The sequence below is a fragment of the Macadamia integrifolia genome, chromosome 7 (genome assembly GCF_013358625.1).
Source record: "Macadamia integrifolia cultivar HAES 741 chromosome 7, SCU_Mint_v3, whole genome shotgun sequence".
Lineage (NCBI taxonomy): Eukaryota > Viridiplantae > Streptophyta > Magnoliopsida > Proteales > Proteaceae > Macadamia > Macadamia integrifolia.
In genome coordinates, this window is record NC_056563.1 from 6,031,736 (window position 1) to 6,056,598 (window position 24,863).

The 24,863-nt window shown below is 40.3% G+C and overlaps 2 protein-coding genes across 4 annotated transcripts in view; one reads left to right on the forward strand and one right to left on the reverse strand.

The window, feature by feature from the left end:
• The window catches only part of LOC122083482 (60S ribosomal protein L7-2-like), a 4,591-nt gene extending 493 nt beyond the window's left edge, over nucleotides 1-4,098 (forward strand). Inside the window, exons 2-6 of one of the 2 annotated variants that reach the window (XM_042651313.1) lie at nucleotides 287-483; nucleotides 2,915-3,012; nucleotides 3,145-3,282; nucleotides 3,366-3,468; nucleotides 3,577-4,098. In XM_042651313.1, the coding sequence (XP_042507247.1) occupies nucleotides 298-483; nucleotides 2,915-3,012; nucleotides 3,145-3,282; nucleotides 3,366-3,468; nucleotides 3,577-3,789 (738 nt within the window). In that variant the 5' untranslated portion in view covers nucleotides 287-297 and the 3' untranslated portion in view covers nucleotides 3,790-4,098. The remainder of the gene's footprint in view (nucleotides 1-286; nucleotides 484-2,914; nucleotides 3,013-3,144; nucleotides 3,283-3,365; nucleotides 3,469-3,576) is intronic. The other variant, XM_042651314.1, reaches the window with a different exon arrangement.
• Nucleotides 4,099-5,104: 1,006 nt separating this feature from the next.
• Nucleotides 5,105-24,376, reverse strand: LOC122084540 (FIP1[V]-like protein). Of its 2 annotated transcripts, none has more exons than XM_042652851.1 (9): nucleotides 23,240-24,371; nucleotides 20,624-20,877; nucleotides 12,916-13,042; nucleotides 12,770-12,838; nucleotides 12,493-12,642; nucleotides 11,757-11,858; nucleotides 11,290-11,642; nucleotides 8,616-10,329; nucleotides 5,105-6,488 (listed from the first exon to the last, which is right to left on the reverse strand). In XM_042652851.1, exons 1-9 carry the CDS (start codon nucleotides 24,272-24,274, stop codon nucleotides 5,826-5,828), a joined length of 4,467 nt encoding a protein of 1,488 aa, XP_042508785.1. In that variant the 5' UTR covers nucleotides 24,275-24,371; the 3' UTR covers nucleotides 5,105-5,825. The 2 variants fall into 2 exon arrangements, with proteins under 2 accessions (XP_042508785.1, XP_042508786.1); XM_042652852.1 differs by lacking the exon at nucleotides 5,105-6,488 and adding an exon at nucleotides 6,504-7,595 and having other exon boundaries at nucleotides 23,240-24,376.
• Between the last annotated feature and the right edge of the window lie 487 nt (nucleotides 24,377-24,863).

Below are 24,863 nucleotides of genomic sequence, written 5' to 3' on the forward strand. Positions count from 1 at the left end.
TTTTTTGAGTAAATATATTTTGTGCCTGGAATCAAAACGGTCTTTCCATTCAAACCTCATGACCTGGTTCTATAGACGGTGAACCACGACTTGGGCTACGGCGGAGTGTTGAGAACAGAACTGATTTGTGACAGCACTGCCTATTAGCTTGTGGGTGTTGGTGTGAAGGGATATCCTTTTTATTTCCACTGTCAAAAGTGTGAAGACCTAGCATAGCCTTTTAACTTCTATCTTGTCTGTAGTCAGGTAATTGCTGATTTTTCATTGCTGAACTTTTTGGTTGAAGCTTAGAGTATCATGGCTGATGAGGAACAGAAACCCCTCCCATACGTACAAGAGACGGTATTGAAGAAAAGGAAAAATAATGAAGAGTGGGCGATAAGAAGGAAAGAGCAGCTGGGACAAAAGAAGCTGAGAAGTAAAGAAAATCGAAAGCTCATCTTCAAAAGGGCCGAGCAGTATATCAAAGAATACCGAAACCAAGTACTCATCTTTCCTTATCTCACACACTTGGTTTTCATTTTGGTTTCTAAAATTATGGTTAAAAGGTTACATCCTTATGAAATTATCGAAATTCTAATATTTTAGAATGTATAATAGATACTATTTTGTGCTTTCTGTGTTGTTTCTGACGTAGGACAAGGTCTCCCTAAGAAGGATAGGGTTGCTCTTCTGGCTATAGGATTAAGTGGGTTGGCCCTAGGTTTTTTCCTAGGGTTAGATAGGAAATTTGGTTAATCTTGTGGGTTTCCTACCATAGCATTTCAATAAACTAGGCCTGGTGGTCTTTGGTACGCAAGAAACAAAAAAATGGGTGTTCAATAGACAACTAAAAGGTTGACTGGTTAGAATATTTTTATAGGGCTTTTCACCATGCAGTTAAAGGGTATGTGAAATTTCTCTGGTGTTTTATTAGTTTTGCAGGTTCTTAAAGTAATATCAAGTTGAAAGGTTCCCATGATTGCAGAACTATACCATGCTTCAGGATAACATTGATTAAGCAATCTCTCTTTCTCTCTCTCTCTCTCTCTCTCTCTCTCTCTCTCTCTCTCTCTCTCTCTCTCTCTCCCTCTTTAGGGTTGTATGTATTTTCTTCTCCTTGGTAATGAATTATTTATTAAAAAAAAAAAACATTGTTTAAGCAACACCAAGAATAAACAAAGTACAAAGAGGGAAAAAAGAACAAAAGAATTCAAAATATTGCTAGAAGAAGACACATGCCTAGGTTTCTGCTTGGGGTTGTACTAACACAGTAGCCCATGGCCAAACTGAAATTCATCCCATCATAATGGATAAACTCATTACATTGTTTATTAATTAGAGATGTCAACTCCTAGTCTAATTTTGATATGTACAACAAGAGATCCACAAAAAAACTGATCATCCAGCGGATGGTCCCTAAGACCCCCCTAAAAAAAGAAGAGGGAAAGAACGGAATTATGTTGGTGGAAAGAAACAAGTCCTGCACACACCCACACACGTCATAAATAAGAAATAGGATAAGAATTTTCTGAAATTAGCAGAACGTCAAAAAAAGGGAAGCGGAAAGTCGTGTTGAATGGATTATGATGACCAAAAGAAAATTTTTATATCATATGGGTGAAAATTAAAGGGGAAAATTTGGGCAGAGGTCCTTTTGCCAGCAGGTTGATGCTTTCTTTATGATTTTTTCTCTAAAAAAATTGGGTGCTGGAACATTCTAGAGGTGGGGCAGCCCTGTATCATTATGGATCTATGTATGGTCCCATCGGCCCTAGAGTCTCAAATCTGAGTCTTCTCCATGGCAACTGGCAAGGCAGCATGAGTGTTAACATACCTAGTTTGTGATTGGCTCTACCTTTTACTATTCAATATTTTTTATTTTGGGAGCAATGAGCTGGTCTGATTATAGCCATTGACAACACTGCCACAAGGGCGGGCTTGGGATGCTGATTAGAGTTTTTGAGGGCCCTAGACTTGCCAATTACCTTTAATTAGTCTGTGTTTGCAAGACCACAGACCTCTCTCCCACCAGTGGGCACAGGATAAGGCAAAAGACATTTTTTGGGTGTCAATGGATTTTTTTTTGGGGGGGGGGGGGGGTGGGGGGAACAAAAGGGAAGGGAAAATTTATCTCCTCAATAGGCAGGGTCAATATCTAGATTACTTTAGGAAAATCTCATTCCAGTGGATTGCCAGATCAGCCAGTGCTAGTGCTTGAAACTTGGCCAGGCAAGGGGGAGGGGTAATGAATCTCGTGATTCCTAGGATTTGGTTGACTCATTGTAGCCCATGTTTGTGTTGCTCTGTTTAGTGTATTGTATACCATATGTTATGTTGTTGGTGCCTTTGCAAATCTTGACCAGTCTTGTACTTTCTTTTTTGAAATATGTTTCAGTTGCTTATAAAGGAAACTGTTTTTAACATCAAGAAATGGCTTGGGGTTGAAGGGAAAATCCTAGCCGAGTTGAGTTCTAACTGAAACTAGAAATGTTATCGCAGCCTACCTGTTGGGCCTCTAGGTTTGGCTGTGCCCTATTCAACTGTTGGAGCCACTCGTTAACCCTCCTTTTATTTGGTGTTTGAGAGATAGCAGGTTTAAGACACTGCCACCTACTTAACACCCCATGGATTCCTCAATAGATTTATTTGGCCTTTTTAAGAATGCTATTAATTTTAGGAATTCTTGTGGTAGCCATTGATTATAAGCTTTGGTACACTCTTATAAGGCCCTTGCCTTCTCCAGCAGACTTGTATAACAGGTTACATCTTTGTTTAAAGTAAACTGTTTTTTTTACTTGGACTCTTTTTAGTGTTCCCATACATCCCATTCATTTGTTTATTTGGAGTTGTTTGGTCACCAGTACACAACTTTATGAGTTGTGTGAATATCATTTACTGTCATCCTATAATTATTTGCTGATCGTGCGTCCAGGAGCTGGATCTTGTTCAAATGAAACATAGGGGAAAGCGGCAAAAGTCATCGCCTGTCGCACTCAAGTCCAATCTGCTTTTTATCATCCGAATTTGTGGGTGAGGCACATGAAACCATGGTTGCTATAAAATTCTTGTTACTACACCCAACCAACAAAAAGAAAAAAAAAAAGACCTTCATTTCTATTTTTCCACATTCTTGTTGTTTTAATATGGGCTGCTTATTCTTAGAACAAACGATATGCATCCAAAGACTAGGAAGATACTTCACTATTTGAGGTTGAAGAGGATCCTTGCTGGTGTGTTTGTGAAGGCAAATGATGGGATAATGGATATGCTGCGCAGGGTGGAACCCTATGTGACATATGGGTAATGAAAGAAACCAGTCCATCTAATTTTTGTGTGGTGTTCAATGATTTATGTACTTTTATGACATTGATTTTCTGATGCAGATATCCTAATCTGAAGAGTGTGAAGGAGTTGGTTTACAAGAAGGGTTCTGGAAAGATAGGTGGGCAGAGGGTTCCTCTCACTGATAATAATATTATTGAACAGGTAAAATGTAACTCAAGAAAATTCCTTTAATTTACCATGGGCATGTTTCACCATTTCTCCTTGCTTTTCAAATATTCTTCTCATTTAGACTTTCCTCGACTGGCTCAGGCACTTGGAAAGCATGGTATTATATGCTTGGAAGATATTGTGCATGAGATTGCTACTGTTGGCCCGCATTTTAAAGAGGTTGTCAGCTTTCTGTGGCCCTTCAAGCTCAACAAGACAGAAGATGTGCAGGGAAAGAAAAAGATGTACAAAGATGGGGGTGATGCTGGCAATCGTGAAGATCACATCAATGATCTCATATCTAAGATGAACTAACATCACCAATGCAAGTTCATCTACCTTGGTCGCAGGTTAAAAAAATTATATCATCACAAGCTCTGATGACCTGCTGCCAAGCTTGAGCTTAATGGTCTACTAATTCACATTAGCATTCAGATTATCCTGTTACCTCAAGGTCAATGATCTCTTCTTTTTTTTTTTTTAAAAGGATTGCATCAGATAGCAGTTTTGTCAACCCATGTAGTATTTGCTTATGAAAATTTTGTTCCGTGGAATATGTTGTATTATTTATGTCTAACTCCCCAGGGAAAGTAATGCATCTTTCTCTATAGTATTGTGGCATTAGACTCTAATCTACCATCAACCCAAAGGGAGTCAGGACTACAGGGTTATTGTCTTAAGGTTCTCTATTGATTTGCGCATGAGCATATATACTCGCAAACTCAGCTGGAGAGAGCCGGCAAGGTTGCCTTGATGGTTGGGAAGGGTAAGATGAATAGGAGCTTGTTTCTAACTTTTCTTTTTGTTCCAACACATGAAAGTTGACCAAGAAAGCATATTTATACTCATTTTGAAAGCATATCTAAGGTTCCTTTGTTTATATACAAAGTGAAAAAAAAATAAAAACGAGCAACCCTGCGCATGAGGGTCCAGCTACTGTAGGGTCTGAGAGGGACAAGTGTATGCAACATTACTAACCTGTGATAACCTGTGACCAACGTGTTACGACTGCCCAATATAAAGGTTTTGTATTTGAAATTAAAGATGTAGGAGAATGAAGCAAAATAAAGGTTTTGTATTTGAACCTTAACCCAATTAAGACTGCCCAACATATCAATAATGGACATATGACCTTAATCTATGCTCATCGGTGGATCCAGTACAAGGTTTGAACTATCGGTCTTGTATCAGCCAGCAGGCCGCCTCCAATATCTGACTGATCCTGTATGATTGTCAGTACCCACTTTCCAACAAACCATCCTTTAGTTGACGGATGATATGAGAGATAGTCCTCCATAACCGAGAACCCTTTTCTGAGGCCAACTTTTTGAGTGGTAATACGGTCCCTTGGGAAATATTAAGTTTTGGGTTCTATCTCTACTTATGGCTCACCTTGTATGTACTTTTTCCTTTCCCTTTTGAAAGGAATGCTAGTACAAACCACACAGGGTTACCTTAATTTATGAAAGGATTGCAAGAACACATGAGCTCAAGGTAAAAATCGCTTCACTTTAAACAATTGTCTGTGTTACTTTTATTTCTTGTGTATCCCTCTTAACACCAAGGCAATACCCTTTTGCAATACGTGCTTTGGGCTTCTCAATGACTGAACAAAAGAGGAGAAATGGACAGACAATAAAATTAAATATGGATTATGCATTCTCAAATTTGTCTTCTCAACATTGTAGTGTGCGCGGATGGGTTTCAAAATTGTGTAAAAGTTCAGTCAAAAAGCTCCACACTGTTGCTGCTTGTTTTGTCCCTCATTCCTTCCCTGTGAAACACTGCAACCTTCAGGAGTTCCACAATGCATTTTGCACCAGGAAGCTTTGTTTGGTTGTTGGGCAGATACGGTATCACCGACGTTGAAGTAAACTGACCTGATTTGCAAAGCCAAATCCATCAAGACTCGGCGAGTTCCAACTTGAGCCCCTCCCTCCGACAGTGCCAGCTTTCTGATGATTCAGGCCTAGTTAATAATAGAGGCCAGGCCTGGAACATTATTCTCATGGCATCACAGATACCATGTCCCAGGTTTATAAAACAACACTATTAAATGCAGAAAAAGCAGTTCCATGGCCACCATCAACGACCGGTACAATGTTACAATTTATCAGTATACATACACTTTGATGAAACATACATGATGGCCATTGTAAATAGAAAAATAGATAAGACTATTGCTCAGGTTAATGAACTCTAATGGTACACATAGTGCCACCATGATTACTGTTGGAATGCTTAGAGGGCATTCTCATATGTGGAGGGATAAGAACTTCAGATTTCCAAGTTGAAGAATCCACACGATCAGAGGTCTGAAAAATCCAGAATCAGAAACCATTGAACTTCCCTTAGTTACTGATCCACCTTCGTTTCCGAGCTGGTCGTTCTGGTTTGACTTCTGTATTTGCAGAACTCTCAGTCTGGGTTGCAGGCAACTGTTCATTTTCCATCTTCTTGCCATCCTTGTCACTAGGCATTGGAAGTTTGAATCGCTCACTCCGCTTTTTCAGTTTCGCAACTGTATCCATATGGCGATCACCTCCAAGCTTTTCTGCCTCATGATGGTTGCCCTGTGTCGAGCCAATATCAGAATCCTTGACCTCCAAACCACCAGTATTTCTGCCATCCCGTAGGGAAGGTTGGTTATCAATAGTCTCAACTGTCTTGGTTGATCCATCTGGCTGCTTGCCGGCAAAGGAAGATGGGTCATTCCTGTCGGTCTCTTCAGCCTTTGACAAAGATGTCTGAGAACTGGAATTATCATCCCTTTCTTTCTGGCTCATCCGGTGCTCCAATTTGGACCGACCTTTCCTCAAGATTTGTTGCTCATCATCTGAGGGAGCTTCTTCTCTTTGTTTTCTTGAAGAGTGACGTAGTGGAGTCTCATTTTCATGATGACTCTTCTTGGAGAGCACACTCGAGGACCTTGACTGCGCCGGATCATTAGATTTGGAGGGACCTAATGTCAGCATGTTACCACTCTCTTGCTCACTTGTGCCTTTCATGCTCACCTGGAGGAAAGCAAAATTTTCATAATAATAAAGCTTTGATCTGCAGCAAAGGGAAGCTTCTATGTCATTATGAGATGTAGTATACATTTTTCCCTTCAAGGTACTCAATACTTGGGAGCTGAACAAAGTCAGGAACAAGTAAATTCCTGTACTATTTGTGAGTAATTCAAACCTGTACTGAATTTTTGAGAAAAAAAAAAAACAGTATTTATCTTGTAAGTTGGCAGTACTGTGTTTTGCCATATTTTTTATATTTTATAATTTTTAGGTATTTATATATGTGAATATAATTCACATAACATATAAAAACTACTAATATTCCTATGGGAAAATGTTGTATACAAGTCCAGTAGCACCATGCCTTATCACACTCTCCACCCTACCACTCAGACACTCTCCTTCTTGACCATGTTGGCCCCCTGTATACACATCATGGGCACTCCCTCCTGTGTGCCCATTGGCTTGGCGTGGGAGACACCAATATATGCAGGCAGTGTGTAGACCCCTCCCCCTATTTTTCTATATATGTGCAAGAATTTCCAATATATTTTTCAATGACCATACTGAATTTTAACTGAGCAGATCCCAAACCATATATTTACTGTCCTTGAATTAAAAAATTAGGGTCAGGAATGGAGTCATCAGGTCCCACTCCCCAAGTGCCAAGTCAAGAAGATGTGATGATATTATGATAGACTTCGTCCCCAAGTACCGAGTCAAAAAGATGTGTTGATATCTGATAGACTTCCATTTGAACAAATCAATGTTTTCCCAATTGCCCAAAGAGTGGATTAGTGGAACCCTATCAAATGATGGACGTGATCATGAACCAATCCAGTATAAACCCAGTATATAGCTGTGAGAGGTAGTAGCATGCCAACATCCAGTTATCTTGACGACACAAATATTCAAGCACTCTGAACAGGATACCATTATATCATTTGAGTTGAGCTGAAAATATTACAGAAATAAACCATCAGATCTCGAGACAAAGCAGTTTCTCACCACTGTTGGGTTGAACTGGTAGGGGCCAAAAGGAACGTTTTAGTGCTGTTGCTTTTACATCACCTCAATCCAATAACTTGGAAGTCCAACAATAAGTTTCCTCTACAAGGAGAGCAATAGTACTATCATCCAAGGTCAACTGCTCATTACATAGCAGTAAAAGATGCATCATGAAAACCAAGATTGTGTCACAAAAATACCTTGCTACTGGGTTGACAAAAAGACCAAAACTGTGATAGCTTAAACAATCCAGAAATTATGGCCACAATTCTCAGATCAATTTGCAATTGATCTTAACATCTAATAAGCATTTGGTTGCACAAAACCTGACCACTGCCCCCACTGCCCACCCCCTCAAGACAGAAAAAAAAAAAAAAAAAAGGGGGAAACATTTGGATGGCGTAACTAAGTTTAAGCTGTTGCAAATGGTTAAAACTCAATGTCATTTGGGCCAGCCAATGAAATAGCAGTGGGGGTTGAATTCATATGGTTAAATTCTATAATATCTGGTTAACTGAAAATAACAAAATGCCATTACAACAAAACAAGATAGCAGCTTCAAAATGTGAAATGAACCTACACAACATGGCCCTAAGGTACCTAACATTTTCAATAATCTGGGATACAAATTTTCAGTCCATAAGGATTAGTACTTCAGAGTTGCCCCTATTAATCAAGATCATAATTACTGTAGGGATGCCGCCTGGATAATGAACAACTTTTCCAAAGAATCAAGCCCTCAAATTTGAATCTGTTAGCAATCCTGCCTTTCTGATTGATGTAGTTAAACAAATTTCATCTCTTTGATAAATATCAACAAACAAAAGAAAAAATTCCAATGCAAGACCATGATCCCACTTACTCATCAAAAAGGAACTGCAATGCACCTATATGTAGGATCAGTCACCCCACCCTCTTTCCTTTATAGTTGATTATTAAAGAGAGCTTTTGAGAAAGACAATAAGCAAAAGCTAGGGACTGTTTCAAACTAATCTTAAGCTCATCTCCCCCACAAGGATTTTCCTTTTTCTAAGTTGAAAACATTTTCCATCCTACTTTATGGGTGTGTTGCTTTCCTAGTCTTCAAGACAGTTTGTTTGTGCATAAGAAAATGGATCATACCTTCTCATTCCGGTGACCACTGCTATCTTCTTGCTTTCTCTTGGCAGGTACCAGGGTGTTCTGATCACCTCCTTCAGATTCTTTACTTTTCCTCCTGCTATCTTTATGTCTTTCCTTGTGCATCCAATGTCGATCTGAAGCATTTACAGGGTGATCATTATGACTACCTGACCTTTCATGCCTTGAGCTTCTCTCATCCATATTGCTCCGATTATCACGACCATGGATATCGTCACGTCCCCTATGCTGTGAAGGAGTTTCATCCTCTAATCTGTCTCTCTTCTTAGGTTGCTCACTCAGTCGCCTTTTATCCTTCAACTGGAAGTCCCTATCAGATCCAAGACCCTTAGACTCATCCTTAGCCCTCACATTCACAGTATGAAGTTTGTCTTCTAGACCTCTGCCACTTCTTGATGATCCCCTTCCTTCTTCACTTTCCCGCTTTGATAAGGAATCTTCATGGGGTTGCTTGAGCCTCTGTCGGTCATCTCTCTCCCTCTGTCGCCAGCTCTCATCTCTGTGCCTAGAAGAACGATGATCATCAGGTCGATCTCTTACTCTTGACTGTTCATCCCTCCTCTGGTCCAGAACATCATCCCTCTCCCTCTTTCTTCGGCTGGTCTGTTCCCTAGCTCTGTAGCCATGCAAGGTTTCTTCCTTTTCAGCCTGTTCTCTTCTCTGAAGCTCTTCATCCTTCCTTCTCTTGGAAAGAGTATCATCCCCATTCTCTCGCCGACTTATCAAACTATCATCTCTCTCCCTCTGTCTTGGTCCCACGTCTTTATCAGTACGACCCCTCCAATCACCATTGTCCAATCGTTTTCTGGAGTGAAGATGCTCATCTTTGTCACTCCTCTCACTTTCCCGTACCTTAATTCTATGCCTGGATCCCATTTCCTCAACATACTCATTCTTCCTTGTCTCTTCATCTTTCCCTCGTCTCGCATGTGTCTCCTCATCTCGTCTTTGCCAAGCTACAGTAGATTTATCCCTTTCCTTTGGCCTCTCAAAACCCTCGGCCTTCATACGTGAATAATGCGCTGAGCTAGGATCCCAGTCTCTACGAGGATAAGAGTAATACAGATCTTCCCTTCCTTTTGCAGCCATGCGGTTATGGTCAATCTCATGTTTGACATCACGGCCATAATCATCTCCCCTTCGGAAACTATGTTCTTCATCATTGCGAGGCCTTTTCACTTCTATCATGCGCCTCGACCGGCCATCTTGAAGTACCTCTTCCTCACCATCCTCACGCCGTTTCTGATAACCTCTGCTGTTTCCTGATCTTGCTTTGCTGTTATCACTACTACATGTGACCCTCAAGTCATCCCCATCACCAATATCTTGAACTACAGGCTGCTCAACATGTGAACTTAGCTTTTGTTTCTCAACAGAATTTTGCAGACTCCCATCTTCAATGCCATCACTTGGGACTACTGAATTGGCAGCCATTTCCTCCCCTTCTGCTTCAGTGCTTCTATCAGCCAACACAAGATCATGGGGCACGGCATCTTTAGGTTCCAAACTTGGCTCCTTTCCAGCCTTCTCTGAGGTAGGGGAAGACTCTGGAGTCTGTTTGCGATCGCTACTTTCCCCTGATTTCTCCTGACTATCATCGAACCTGTTTACTCGTTCTCTTGGGCTCGTTACCAAGTCATGTCCATGCTCTGAAATTCCAGGGTGGTATCTATCCCGTGCTGCATCTGGTGGCCCCCTGAGATTAAGAGAAAGATCAAGGTGCCAGTAAGCTTATCCGGAACAACATGCATGAGTATGTTCAAGATGACAAGGAAATCGTTTGGTGACTAAAGGACATAATCTAAATCACAAGAACAGTTAAGAAAATATAAAACAAACTCAGCCTTATCCCAACTTAATGGGGTCAGCTACAAGAATCTGTGCAAAGACGAAATAGGAAAAGTGAAAGTAAAAGGAAAAAGTATGAATGGGGGAAACGGTTTTGAACACCGTTTACGAGTCAGGGTGCATAGCCTCGATTTGTAATGGCAACTATATTCATGGATAAGCCAGTAACGTTGGTTACACACCAACTTAACATTTTCTTTTCAAGGGTCAAGCCTTTCCTCATTGTCTCCGCCTCTTCCTTTATGTGCGGTTGTTGTGTAGATTCATTAGAGAGCCGGTCGGCATCCCATTTAGGCTGTATCTGGCTTTCCTCCACAAGTCAATGAATGGTTAAACGGATTATGTACTACGAAATTTGCAATTTTGATAGATGTGTTTTCAAATACTCTTAAGGGCTCCAAAAAGATTAGTGGAACAGTGGAGAAGCATCATGTGATGGACACCAGCTCCCTATGTAAATTCTCACATGTCAAGCTTCTGCTTATATTCATTTCCTTAGTCAAGGTTATAGTCAATGCACTCTACAGATGTTTAAGACTAAGTTGTGCTTGTTCCTTGCACTTGCCTCCTATAGCTGTCAAGAATGCTCCTCCATCCCTCTTGATTTTAAAAAAAAAAGAGATAGAGGAAGTAAAGAGAAATATCGCTAGAGAGAAGGCCAAGCAAACTCTAAGGACACCAATTTCAATCCCCTAATTTGCAGGAGCCTATGGTGCAAAGAATATTTGATTACTCATACGATTGATTACGCCAACCATCATCTACACATAAACGAGAAGCATATAAATTCAGTCAATTTTTGCAGTACCTCTCTTCATGAGGTGTACCATACATGCCGCCAGGGTATGAATGGGACCGGCCTTTAGAACCAGGATGGTATTGCATGGGTGCTTCAGGAGGGAAGGGTAAAATTCCATCTCCTTCATGTATGTTATTGTGAACAGGCCCCATAAATGATGTTCTTCTGCCCACAACCTCCTTCTTCCTGCCATTATAAGTTTGAGGTAAACGATCACCAAAATAGCCACTTTCAGTCTGGCCCATATTTTCAACTTCATCACCTCCTCCATTGCGATAGTCTCCTCGGGAATCATTTTCTTGTTGCTCTAGGTTGCCATGGTCAGTGATGGGATCATCATCATTTGAGTCCTGTAAGACGATCTGTTTTCCAAAGTAACTTAGATAAGAGTGTACTACAAATGCTCTATATAGATATACAAGAGAATTGGGACTTCTAGGATCAGCATAAGAAAAGGGACAGCAAAGTTTTATTACCTCAATAATTGCATCTGAATCACGGATCCGTGGCGGCCTAGTATCTATGGAAGGAAGACGTTCCCCATAACCACCTTCTACTTGTATTGCCCTCCCAGTTGGCTGGTTTTCAGAACAAACAAGATGAATTAATTCATAGAACCTGGACTTGGCATGTGTGTGCATGTGTGTGTGTATCTGAGAGAGAGAGAGAGAGAGAGAGAGGCTCTTTTTTTTGGGTGAATAAATAACTCATTACCAAGCGAAAAGAAAAAGACTGACAGCCCCTAAAGAGGGGAGGGGGGAGAGAACAAGACCAACTTAGGGAGAAGAGCTATTCCTAATGATGGAGCTGGGTAGCTCCCAGGAATTTACAATACGACTGTTTCTAGAGGAGAGGTTACAGGTGGAGGAAATCAAGGAAACCTTGGACTAGACATCAAAAAAGATGGAGTTCCAAATCTTATCAAGAGAACGAGAGTTGGAGGTCCATTTCTTATGATTTCTTTCCATCCAGATCTGATTAATTGTTGCGCAAAAGGTAAGTTTTTCCACACTATCACAAATAGATAGGGTCCTTTATGGGACATTGAGGGAAAAGGGAGAAATGTACATTCAGAAGGAAGATGACAGAAGCAAACAATCCACTGAGTAAAATGTTAATTGGGGGGGGGGGGTTTGGGGGGGAATTAAGCACATTGAAAATTAGCAAGGCTGTTTGACAGATGAGATCTGAAAATGAACAGCTAGGACATACAATTGGTGCACGCACGCGTGCAGCTCCTCTTCCTTGGCCAAGTAAATCACTTTGTGCACCATCTGTCTTTCCTGGATGTGCATTTTCAGCTGAAGCATCATGAATCCCTGCTGCAGCTGCAAGTTCCGGTGGAAGGTCCGGGTCATAGTCCTGAAACAAGACCGAGAAATGTGACTTCACCCATGTTTCTGGATAATAACAACCCATTAGCATTCCAAGCTCAAGAAGGGGGGAAAAAACAGCCACACAGTTTCAGATACATGAAGGTGCTCATTACCTGCTCCGATCTCCCACTTTCATAGACACGGATTTTGCTTTGCATGGTTGCCTCCAGGCGGAGTTGTTCCTGTGTAACCCAAAATTAGTCCTCCTGTTTGATATGAAAACAATTAGAAAATTATAGAAGGAAAGCTTGGCACTTGCCAACTGTCTGCAATAGTCCTTCCATTTCTCCTCATCCAACCCAAAGTTGAAAAAGTCAGCAGTATCAACACCAGGGTGTCTCCATGGCTTTTCCTCAAAACTATCAATGTCAATATCAAATACTGTCCTGGAAATGATTGAGTTGAGATGTTAAATCATTTATAAACTAAATAAAATACTTTGGGAGAATTTAAATTTAGAATGAACAAGTACCCCCGACAGGTAATAGAAATGACTGGTGAAAAAAAGAAAAGTTAAAGAAAAATAGCACCTGGACTAGGGACTATAAATAATGCCATAAAGTTACCATGCATGCAACCATATGAAACATCACATACTTGGTAGAAAGAAATTCATATAACTAATAACTCAATATGCTTGTATATTGTTTTCTAATATCGTCATAATAACTATTCCTGATTCAACTCTGTCATAGCACCAAATAGCCTTTAAATACCCCTATATAGGATTTGAGTAATGATTTTAGCTTTCCATTGCTGTGTTCTCCCCAAAATTCCACCCCACCCCACCCAACTTAATTTGAGAACAAATTGAGACAAAAGAAAATTATCAAAACAAACTCATTGTACTTTAAAAGTTATCTTCCTATAACACCCGAAGAGCCCCAAAAAGATATGACTTCAGAGCTATATACAGAGATATTTGATAAGGTTGACCCAAAGGATCAATCCTTGCCTCTATATAACTAATAACTCAATATGGACTGCAGGTGACCAGGTATAATTTTTTTCCTGTAAAATATATCTTTATACGGTGGTCTCTTGTAATCACTAACTGAAGCAGTCCCACGCTCCAAAACCTTTAAATTGGATTGCTATGGGCCCACAGAAGTGAATAAATTTTAAAATGATAAGATTAGAAGCATAATTGTGCAGAATGATTAGGTCCCCATTCGAGAGAAGTAAACAGAATATGGGACATAATAATAAATAAATGTAAAGGAGGTTCAATTTGATATTTCAAAATGGCATGGAATAAATTCAACCTTACTTGCAAAGAACAATACAAGACGTCATCTTCTTCTGTCCTAAATAAAACTTAGTAGAGGACTTTTTTGTTATAACAAGATTCTGTCCTTACTTGCAAATAACGATACAAGACGTCATCTTCTTCTTCCTTCAATTACTCTAACACAGAACCTCATGGTTTCAAGCAACAGAAGGAGCCAGATTTGGTTATAGGAATAAAGCTCACCTCTGTGAGCTTTAATCATACTGAAACTTGAAGTGGGGGTTGCTCATTGAAGGATCTAGGAAATCCAGTCGATCAACACTTGAAATAGAAAGCGATAAATAAATTGTTTGTCTGTAATTGAAGCAGGTGAAAGGACAGAACTCAGCTCTGGTTACGAGTTCGGTTCTCACGGTAAGAGATCTGGGATGCCTATTGAAGGGAAATCTGTGCCCAAAACTTCAGGCTATACAGAGGCGGGAGGATGGGTCGGCAGCACTCAGTTTGATGCAGATTCTTCACCAAACTAGGCTTGTTTTATTAGGAATAAGCTTAGGGTTGGGTTGTATACGTGTTGGCCTGTTGGGCCTTCAGTTCATGTGGTTTGGAGTGTATTGGGCTACTTTTATGGGTCTAAACTAGGGGTTCTAAGGTTGCATACGGGATTCAGTGATTTGTTTCCTTTTCTTTAGTTTCTTTTTTAGATGGGGTTATTTAGTGTCTAATTTCAGTACCTAAATTAGTTTCTAATTTCAAGTCATTGTTAGTTTCTAATTTCTGTCTAGACTAGTTTCTATTTTCATTAAATTCTAATTTCCAGTTTTTAGTAACTTCTTGTAATCAATTTTTAGTAACTCAGATTTAGTAACTCTGAGTTACTATTACTTGTAGATCATCCCCATCATTATTATAAATAAAGGAGAGCTCTCATCATAGGGAGATGATTTTTACAATTAAAAAAAAAAAGAGAAGCTTCATGCTGCTGCCGCTAGGTTTACTCCATGGCTATACCTTTGTGTCTGATCAAGGGTTAGGGATTGGTGTGTGATCCGATCGACACTCTACAGCGAGAAGTCCGGGTGGGTCTTTTCTTATCTGGTTTTCTTATTGGATTCTCTTCTCCAGCAGTTCAGGTAAGTGATCAAACTTCTCTGCAGATTTCTGGGTTGGTTTTCTCTGTTTTCCTTCCTATCGGCCTAGCTGTTTTTGGAGAACCAGCCATCCAATGGCCTCCATATTCTGATCGAAGGATAATCCTACCCAGAGGGAGGATCGATCCAATTTTGGGGTCAATCAGACCACTGGATCCGCTGAAGTGAACTGTCAAGCAATTCTGGCCGATTGTCAAATCTGCACAGATTTAGATTTTGTTTTCTGTTCTATGTTACTGTGACATTCTGGACTATTAGCATCTGTGATCTGAACCTGCTGGAGGTGTTATATTGTTATTAAAATTTCTTGTTTAATCCTAAGACTGCTGCTGATTTATTTCGCTTCTGGTTACTGTTCATTGAGATCGTTTATCAATTCTGGTTTGTGGCTGAAGTTTGATTTTCTGCTATAAGTTTGCTATTGGTTTTGGTTGTTCTTAGTTTAAAAGTTCTTGCAGTTTGGAGCTGGTTTGGTTGTCAAATCCATTCCTACATTACAGTTTCCACTCTGTTTTACCATTAATAGTAGAAAATAAATTATTGTAGAACAGAGGGAAAGAACAAACATGGAAGTAGGAGGTAGTGTGTGGATGGGTTGTATAGGGATGAGAGAGAATATCTGAGAGGGAGAGAGAGAGAGATGCACAGCTTTTAGCAGCTAACGGCATCAACTCAAACTTTCATTCCAAATCTGTCTTCTGTTGGTTACAACTTACAACCATGTATTTAAAGAAGCTATTAAAAAACTCCTGTCTGACCTCTAAAACTTTGAAGCCAACTACCACTAACGTTATCCATATCCAATTCTAAAAAATAAATTGCAAATTACAAAAAATAACCCAAAAACTCTGGTAACTGAATCAGCTCTCCCGTTCTTAAAAGAACTAACTTTGTCGAGTTACGTCACGAACCCAAGATGCCCTTGTAAATTATATTGAAGCTATGGTGGCATGTATCCCGGGGAGATGGTCGAACCATAACTCTATGAGTGGGGAGGAGAGAGTGATCCATAACTGGAGCAGAAGACTGCCACCGACGAGGCATGTCTAATAATGCGTGTGCCGTTATCAAGTGCATTCAGCCTTAACTTTGATAGTGCTCCATGCACCATTTTAGAGGATACCAGCATGTCACCCAAGACGTCCTAAAAGAATGTCATAGTGTTCCACTGGGATGACTAAGCAAGGCAAATGGTAATGTCATGGCCTAAACTACAGATATGCTCGAGCAAATTCACTAGAGATAAATTTTGCTTCTACCCTGGTATCAAAGACCATATGAACATGTATAAAACCATCACTGTGCAGAAGAATACCATTTGTCTGAAGAAGGAAGCTTTCTCAACTAATCTATTAGAGTATGATGTAAGACTAGTGGATTTTTTTTTTTTTTTTGCATAGTGAGCTCCAACGTCGTCATCATCAAGACCATCATCCTCTAAAGGAAAACCGTATAAATTATTTGCATCATCATCGTTATCCTTCTCAACCAATTGTGTCTCTACCACATTCACAGGACAAGACTCATTGGGACATTTGTTGCCAAAGTGACCCTTCTCACCACAATTACGGCACACAATGTTCTTCAACCAATCATTGCATATGATAACATCTGGATTTCTTTCTTCCACTCTGCGGGACTCAGGCTTCTTGTCTTCAATCCAGGGTGGAGGTTTGCAAGCTGAAGAAGTTTTGAGCATGTTCATCAAATAATTGTACTCCACTTCAGCATAAGCAGCTGGTACATCGACAGCCTGAAATCGCTGTTGGCCAACTCTAATTGAATATCAATATGCAGCCCACTGACATATATCAAAACCCATTGCTGGTCTATCTCCTAAAGTCAGCACCTCAAAGACAATTTGTGGAATTCTATTGAAATTTTCCTAAAGTCAACACCTCAAAGACAATTTGTGGAATTCTATTGAAACTTTTCTTCCTTGTTGAAAATTAACCAGTTTGTGAAATTCATAATTCAGATAAGGGTTCACTTCAAATCAACTCGGAGGGAGCCCCTTTCCCTCTCAAAAACCCTAAGCGAAGGGAAGTTCCAAAAGGAGCAGCTTCACCATGAGGACGGGCTGCTCCCCTGCCTCTCTCCTTCCCTTCTCCTTCTTTCATGCTCTCCCTCACTCCCTCTCTCTTCTTCCTCCTCTCCTTCCTTTCTCTGCTTCATCATCCCCTGTTGGAGCTTCATCTCAATTGGAGTCTTGTCTTGGCCGCCAGCCCTGTAGGTCACCATCCTTGCTAGATCTCTATGCTGGTTTGGATTCCTGCTCGGCCAGCAGCCTCCTCACCTCTGATCCCGTTTGCCTGCTCTAGCGCCAGTCGCCATCATGCTCCGCCTACTTGCTTCGCTACCTCTTGGTCACCAGCCAGCCAGCCAGCCAGCATGGTCTGCAGCAGTTCGCCACCAGCCCTGCTTGGCAGCCACTCGATCTGCCTGGCTCACTCGGTTACTGCCGATTTGCTACCAGCTGCATGGCAAGTAGCCAAATGCTATGCATGGCCAGCAGCCACTTTGCCGTTGCCCTCTACAAGGCCAGCGCACCTCAGTCATGGCTATCACCCCCGCAGCTCTGCTAGGCCAGTTGCAAGCTTGGGCGTGGCCCTCCGCAAGGTCAGTACCCCTCCAAAGTGGCAGCCCTCTTGCCGGTGGTGCTCCCTTGGTGGCTGGAAAGATGAAGAGAAGAGATAGTATGTTAGGGTTCCACAAACCCTAACTGGATTTGACTTGGTTGCCTTGCTTTTGATGGGCTTCTTTGCTTTGTTTTTAAGCCCATGTGGGTTTTTGTGATGTAAGGGACATGTTTTTGAGTCTATCCCATTGGGCCTTTGGATGTAGTTCTTTATGGGCTTTGGTTGCCCTTATTGTGTTTGTAATCTCCCTTAGGGCTGTATTCTCCCTCCTTTTAATGCATTTATTATTCACCAAAAAAAAACTTCTCATAATTAGGAGGGGCAAATTTCTCGGTATAGTTGGATCAGGTTGTCGTCTCTGAGGTGTATCCTCAATCTATAAGGTATGTAGATGGTCCTGTTTCAGCTCACTTTCGGGCCTTTTAATAAAAGTAAGAATCTCAGTGAGAGCACTTTGAGTGTCTTCCATGAACTTGTCATATTTTTCCTCACTCCTTTGGTGGTCATCTTATAATTCCTTGTACAGCTTGTAGAGCTCAGCATTGGTGATATGAGAGGGTCCTATCATGGTAAGAAAATTGCAGGAAATTTGGCTTTAATACCAATTGATACGGTCCGAGGTTCTGAAACCCTTAAATTGGATCGCTATGAACCCACACAAGTGAATAAAATTTAAAATAACGAGATAAGTGGCAACTTCGTAGTTATGCAGAATGACTAGGATCTGTTTGAGAGGGGAAAACAGAATGGGCCGTGATAATAAATAAACTTAAATGAGGATCAATTTGATATTCCAAAATGGCATGGAATAAATTGAACAAAACTAAGGAGAGAACATTTTTGTAAGAACAAGATTTTGTCCTTACTTGCAAATAATGATACCTATTGTCTTCTTCCTTCAATCACTCTAACAAAGAACCTCACGGTTTCGGCAACACAAGGAACCAGATTTGGTTCTAGGAATAAAACTTGCCTGTATGAGCTTTAATCAAACTGAAACTTGAAATGGTGGTCACTCATTCAAGGATCTAGGAAATCCAGTCAATCAACACTTGAAATAGAAAGTGATAAATTAATAGTTGATGTCTGTAATTGAATCTGGTGAAAGGACAGAACTCACATCTCTGGTTACGAGTGTGGTCCTCACGGTAAGAAATCCAGGTCGTCTATTGAAGGGAAATCCGTGCCCAAAACTTCAATCAGTCGGCAACACTCAGTTTACACTCTGTTTTACCGTTAACAGAAGAAAACAAATAGAATAGAAAGAAGAACAGTAAGAAGAAGAGTGAAAGGACAAACATGGTATCAACTATCAACTCAAACACTCATTCCAAAATCCGTCTTTCATTGGTCACAACCATGTACAAAACCAAACTAACAATTTGAGTGTGTTTTTCAATTAAGGTCTCTACCAAGTTTCTAACCAAAATATGGTTGTTTGACCACCAAAATGGTCAAATGAAACCATGCATCAAAAACTGCAGGATTTCGACCAGGTTTCGGTCGAAATCCGAAATATTTTGGTTTCAACCCTTCTTGTGTGTGAGAGTGAGACTGCAATTGTATTAGAAGCTAGTAGGGATGGACTGAAGAAAAAAATTTGCACCACGCCCTTTGATTACATAGTGATGAAATGGGGACTGGTAGCATGACCTCAGCTGCATGCAGAAATTGTTCAATGTAACTGGATTCCCACCCGGGGCCTGCAGGTATTAGTTCTAATGCAGGCTGCTGTCCAACAATTCTTCTTATTATGCTAGTACTTGGTTATGGTCAATCTTTTTTAAGTGTCTTTATTTGTAACGGGGTCAATTATAAGGCCAAATTGTAGGTCCATAGGTTACACAAGATTAGCGCCTTTAGTGTTTGAGTTAGATTACAATACTTGTTAACTAGATAGAGTTCTGTTTTAAGTCTACTTATTTAAGTCAGTATAACAGAGCGATTAGAAATCCTTTTATGAGTCAATATTGATGTTTCAGTCCATTAGGCTGCTTCCTGATATTTAATTCTGCTATAATTTGTTTGAAGTTTACTCAATCACTACTTATTGAGTTTTCTAAGGATGTAAATCAATTTACACAGTTGAATAGAATTTTATTTATGAAGTGTGTAAGTCGTGAGATCTTCTCCCTTACCACTCTCGATCTCTTCTTCTCCTCCTCTTTTCTTCATGTTACTGTTCATAGTACCATTCGCAGTCCCAGAACAGCCAGTATCTCTTCTCTTCTTTATTCTCTCTTTCTTTTCCCCATCGCAGACTGCTGGAACATCAAAACCAGCAAGCTCCAACCCCTGGTTTGTTAGGAAAATTTTCTTAAAACTGGGCCTGTGTTGCAGCCAATCAAATCCTTGGTTCCTAATCTGGGATTAGTTACTAGTTGGCAGCATCACATTCTCTGCCCCAGTTGGTTTAATGGATTTAACTCTGAAGATGCTGCTCCAAAGACTGCCTATTTATGTATTGTGGGGGTAGCAACAATTGACAACTCAGCATCAATCATCACACTACTGTCAACGAGAATTACCTTAATATTTTCACACCTGGTTAGAAAAGCTAAGGCTTTATAATTTGAACATCGCATTCATTTGGAAGCAAAGATCGAACAATACATTGGCGGATTCTCCAGCTAGAGATGGATTAAGAAAGAAATTTTGTATATTGGATCCTATCCAATAGATGCAGAGAGGAAGGGAATATGTTTTTGTTTTATATCTGTGCTCATGAATCGTAGTTCCATTTGAGTTAGTGTAGAATTTTTATATTTACCATATAGGGTGCATTTTTCTGCATCTTCTCTTGGCCAGGTACCTAATAAAATTACTACTTATAAAATAAAAATGAAGTAGAAGAAGAAAGAAAAATAAAAAAAGACGGCGCATCTTGCTATGAGACAATAAAACATTGTTAATTAAATTGAGTTTAATGAACTGTGCCGAGTTTACTTGTGAGATGGAAGTGTGAACTCCATTCCGCCGCCATAACCACGTCCTACTGAATTGTTGGCCCAAGAAGGTCCAAATCCTGAGTGAAAACTTTTCTGCATGGTAGGAGCTGCCTTAACTCCACTGGGTCTCCAATCACCTCTACCGCGACCAGCAACCGGGCCCATTGTTATAGGTGGACGAACTTGACCAGAGACACCTCCAGGACCAACAAAAGATCCTCCAGGCATCACTGCAGCACCAGGTCTTACATACTAAAAGCCAAAAAGAAAACCAAACATTAGGTGGACTTCATCCAAATGAAGAAATAGAACAGTAACTAATATATTTATAATACAATGTTTCTGAATTTCTATCTATCTTCTATGGTTGGGACTATAGCCGGCAAATTACAGATTTAATCATAAAACTTAAAAAAAGAGGGAGGGAACAAGCAGAACCTTCTTTACAACAAGTATGAACATTGAGCAACAGAGGCAGAATGATACAAAAATCACTGTTAGTTTTCCTCTTATCTTAGCTGTAAATAATATCTAACCTTGCCAAGAAATACACTACTTTAATATAGTAACAAGGCTGGTCTGCAAGCAGAACAAATGCGTGGGAGATGGAATCTAGGCAAATTTCTGAAATCAAACACATGACTGACCTTTAAGCCTGTTCTAAGTTCTCATCAATTGTAAACAATAGGTATTGAGCAAAGGGGACTGGTACAAGAAAGAGCATGGAGGCCAAATAAATGGAGCATGCAAGAACTAGTCAAATAAAGGGAGCATGCAAGACATCCTACCTGCTTGGTGACATGAAACGCAGACAGTGGGATTAAAATAGCAGATGACGAAGAAGCAGAAAGTTCAGAAATGTCACTATAGTGCCTTTAAGAAGTCTTTCAGTAAAACACCTTTTACAATTATTCCCAAAGGGCTCTGTCATGGATAATCCATGGAAAAACATTAATGTTTGAAAAATATCAAACACTGGGAATATGGAAATCAGCATAAGCAAAAAGATGGAACTCTATTAAAATTTCCAGCAGTGGAAAGCCAACTAAGTACTTTTTGAAGACCTCAGGCTTCTACAAATTTGGGAACTTGAACAAAGAATTAGGACGACATAATGTTATACTAGTATTGACATGACCCGCTCATACAAAAAACAATGGCATAGGTAAGACCAAGGACAATGATTTGTGCTCTCAATTGGTTGTTTAGAGTTCTCGTCCATGTCTGACAAAGACAAAAGTAATTCTTCAGGAATCATGAAGTCTGCTAATTCTTCAACAATCATGAAGTCTGCAAACTTGCAGAACAGGAAAGATGCAATGGCAAGACAAATACCTTTTTTTAGGAAGTAGTAAAATAAAATAATAAATACTTTGAAACATTATTGAAATGAACATTTATATTCATCTACATTTTGAGGATGACACATGCATTTAAGTTACTCTCTTTGGAAATGATGTTTTAGAAACTCTCTAACATTATTTAAATATGACCTCTCTCCCAAATTTAAGGTAGAGACCACTGACATTTCAACTGATTCTCTAGCAAGGGCATTAAATGTTCTGATCAGCCTAAGAAATGAAGAAGAATAATGAAAAATACTTGTTATGCTAGAGGTGAAGTAATTACGAAAACATTTTGTCTCCACTTTGGTAGTTTGTTTGCCTTAGCACTTGTGAAACAAAATGCCCATTGCCACCTTCCCTATTGGAATGTAAGTACCAGATATCTTCCTAAGCAGCATTCACAACCACTTTTACTTTCACAGCAATTTGAAACATGTTAGTATCACTGCATGACAGCAACAATGGGATGAGGAATTTAAACTTCTATTCAATTTAAGATTAGGAAAGCATGAGAACTAGTAACTTGTGGATAATATATCTACTGCTCTCCAATCTTCTTTTTTTTTCTGGTAGAAAACTGCTCTCCAATCTTAACAGTAGGGGAAACAGGTGCAACAATTTTTCCTTAGATGACTACGATAGGAGCCAAGGATAGCATCACCCATTTCACTGGGGTAATCAGGCTCCAAAAATTAAGGTTGCAGAAAATTTTGATGAGTAAAAGGTGGCCCATTTGCAGTCAGCCACATATATATTAAAGGAAAATCAAATCCTCCTCCTTGGTGTCAAACATGAAAGCTTTAATTCCAGTTTTGACGTAAAATTTTGGGGCATGCCCTCGGACTCCACTAATGATTTCGCATTGCCACATCTCCAACATATTTTACATCTATGAAGTGATCAAATCAATTTTCTGTCGTGAGGACAGTAGGAAAGAATTCTGTCACTGTAGGGTGATCCACCGCTTGCATTATGTTTCGTTGCCCTTTTCATCTGCTTGATTCTTTTACAGTCATGAACTCACGTTATTGCGCATGTTGATATCAGAAGCAGAACTAAACAACAAACTCAACTTAAAGTAAACAATTTTTATTCTTCTTTAGCACCTTTCAGTGAGTAAAATAGTACGTACAAGTTACAATTAAGAAACTGAACACTTCAACACTATGACAATTTGTTGAATTACAATTCTAGTACCCATCAAGAATGGGTAATGAAGAACATCGTACATACACTTTCTTTTGCAGGTAACACATCAGGAAACTAACCTTAAACTGAGAATGATGTGGATGATACCCATGATTGCTATATCCAATTCTGGCTCCCACAGCATTGACCATTGCTCCATTCGCTTTAACAGTATCGCCGCCTTCCTTTCTCTCCCCATCCGGAGCCTGTGCAGAATCATCGCCCCATTCCTGCTCTTCCATGGGCGGATGATGCTGATCACCATCGGCAACGATGATCAAATCTTCCCCATCTTCATCCTCGTCGTCGCTTCCCATTCCCTCCTTCCTGTCCATGCCAAGAGGCCCAGTGTTATCATTCAGCACAATCTGCAGATCGTCTTCGCTATCGCTGTCCCAATCGTCCCTAGCGCCATCTCGATCCTCCATTCTAGCAGCAGCTTTCGCACTTCCCCCGTTCCCTGGATCATCAAAAACGCCAGGAATAAAAGAACCACCAGAGAGTCCAGGAATTATCGGCTCCGAGTCCATATCATCGACACCAACATCAATAACCACCTTGTCCCCAGCCTCTTCCTCTTGGAACACGCCGCCATCATCTATCAAAATCCTATCTTTATTACCGCCTTCTTCACCTTGCGCTTCATTAATCCCAGATTTCTCGAAAGTTTCTAAAGTTTCAGAAACCCTAGCGTCTTCTGATTGTTGTAATTCCACGGCTCCATTATCCAGATCTATCGGCACCTCAGTCTTTGAAGAATTCGATAACTGTGTGTCAGAAGCCCTAGCTGCTTCCTTATCATGTTCTTCTTCCTCCTTCTCTTCCAGTTTATCCACCCTCTTAATATCGTTCCAATTCGTAGCGCCATAGTTGCTCTCCTCACGAATCTGGTCTCTCTCTTCCTTCTTGACGTTATAAGTTAAAACAGAGCTACTAGAATTGGGTGCTCCAAACAAAAATTCTTCGTCGCCGCCGTGGTTGTTAGGGTCAGATGAAGGTTTTGCGGAGAAGCCTGAGACAGAAGAGGAGAAGACTGGAGGAGGAGTGGGAGCTGATGAAGAGAAAGGGAGTAGGACGTCTGTGTAGAGATCACCGAACTCATCGTCGTCTTCCATTAGAGAAGGAGAGCGAGCCAAGGCAACGAGAGGAGACCACAGAGATGCTCCGTAGAAGATCTTCGGGGGTTACAGTAGGGAGAAAACGAGAGAATTTGTGTGTGACTTTATTTTGGGAAAATTACAATTCACTACTTGCAAATCTAGATATTGGCACATACCTGCCTTGTATTTACAAAATTACGTGCTGCTGTTTATTTATTCGAGAAGTATTGCCTTCCAAAACAATACCAAGAATCCCTAATTCCTTTTTTTTTTTTTTTTTGGGTGGGGGTGGGAACACGAGTGTGGACACTACATGTGTGTAGAGCCAACGGAAGAACACACAAAAGCATCAAGAAGGGCTCATTATCCCATTTCATAAGGTTTGGGGTGGTCATTTCCCCTCTCCCCCATGTGCCGCAACCCCCACAACTCCTTCATTGAAAACTTTTCTCTATTTTTTGAGAAAAAATAAGCCTAAGAGGCAACATGGCCCTTACATCCAGACACAAAGGTGTGGGATTTGAAATAACCCCCTTGCGTGACCAGAAACTTAGTTGCGATTTTGAGATTAGTGTTGTTAACCCAAGTAACCTTGTAAGGATTT

Bases quoted from the DNA above. Each gene is read 5' to 3' on its own strand.
- LOC122084540 (XM_042652851.1), bottom strand. From the start codon at position 24,274: ATGGAAGACGACGATGAGTTCGGTGATCTCTACACAGACGTCCTACTC. The intron at 20,878-23,239 runs GTTAGTTTCCTG...TTTGGCTTTTAG, and splicing joins CACATCATTCTCAGTTTAAG to TATGTAAGACCTGGTGCTGC. The intron at 10,330-11,289 runs GTACTGCAAAAA...TCTTAATCTCAG, and splicing joins GGTACACCTCATGAAGAGAG to GGGGCCACCAGATGCAGCAC.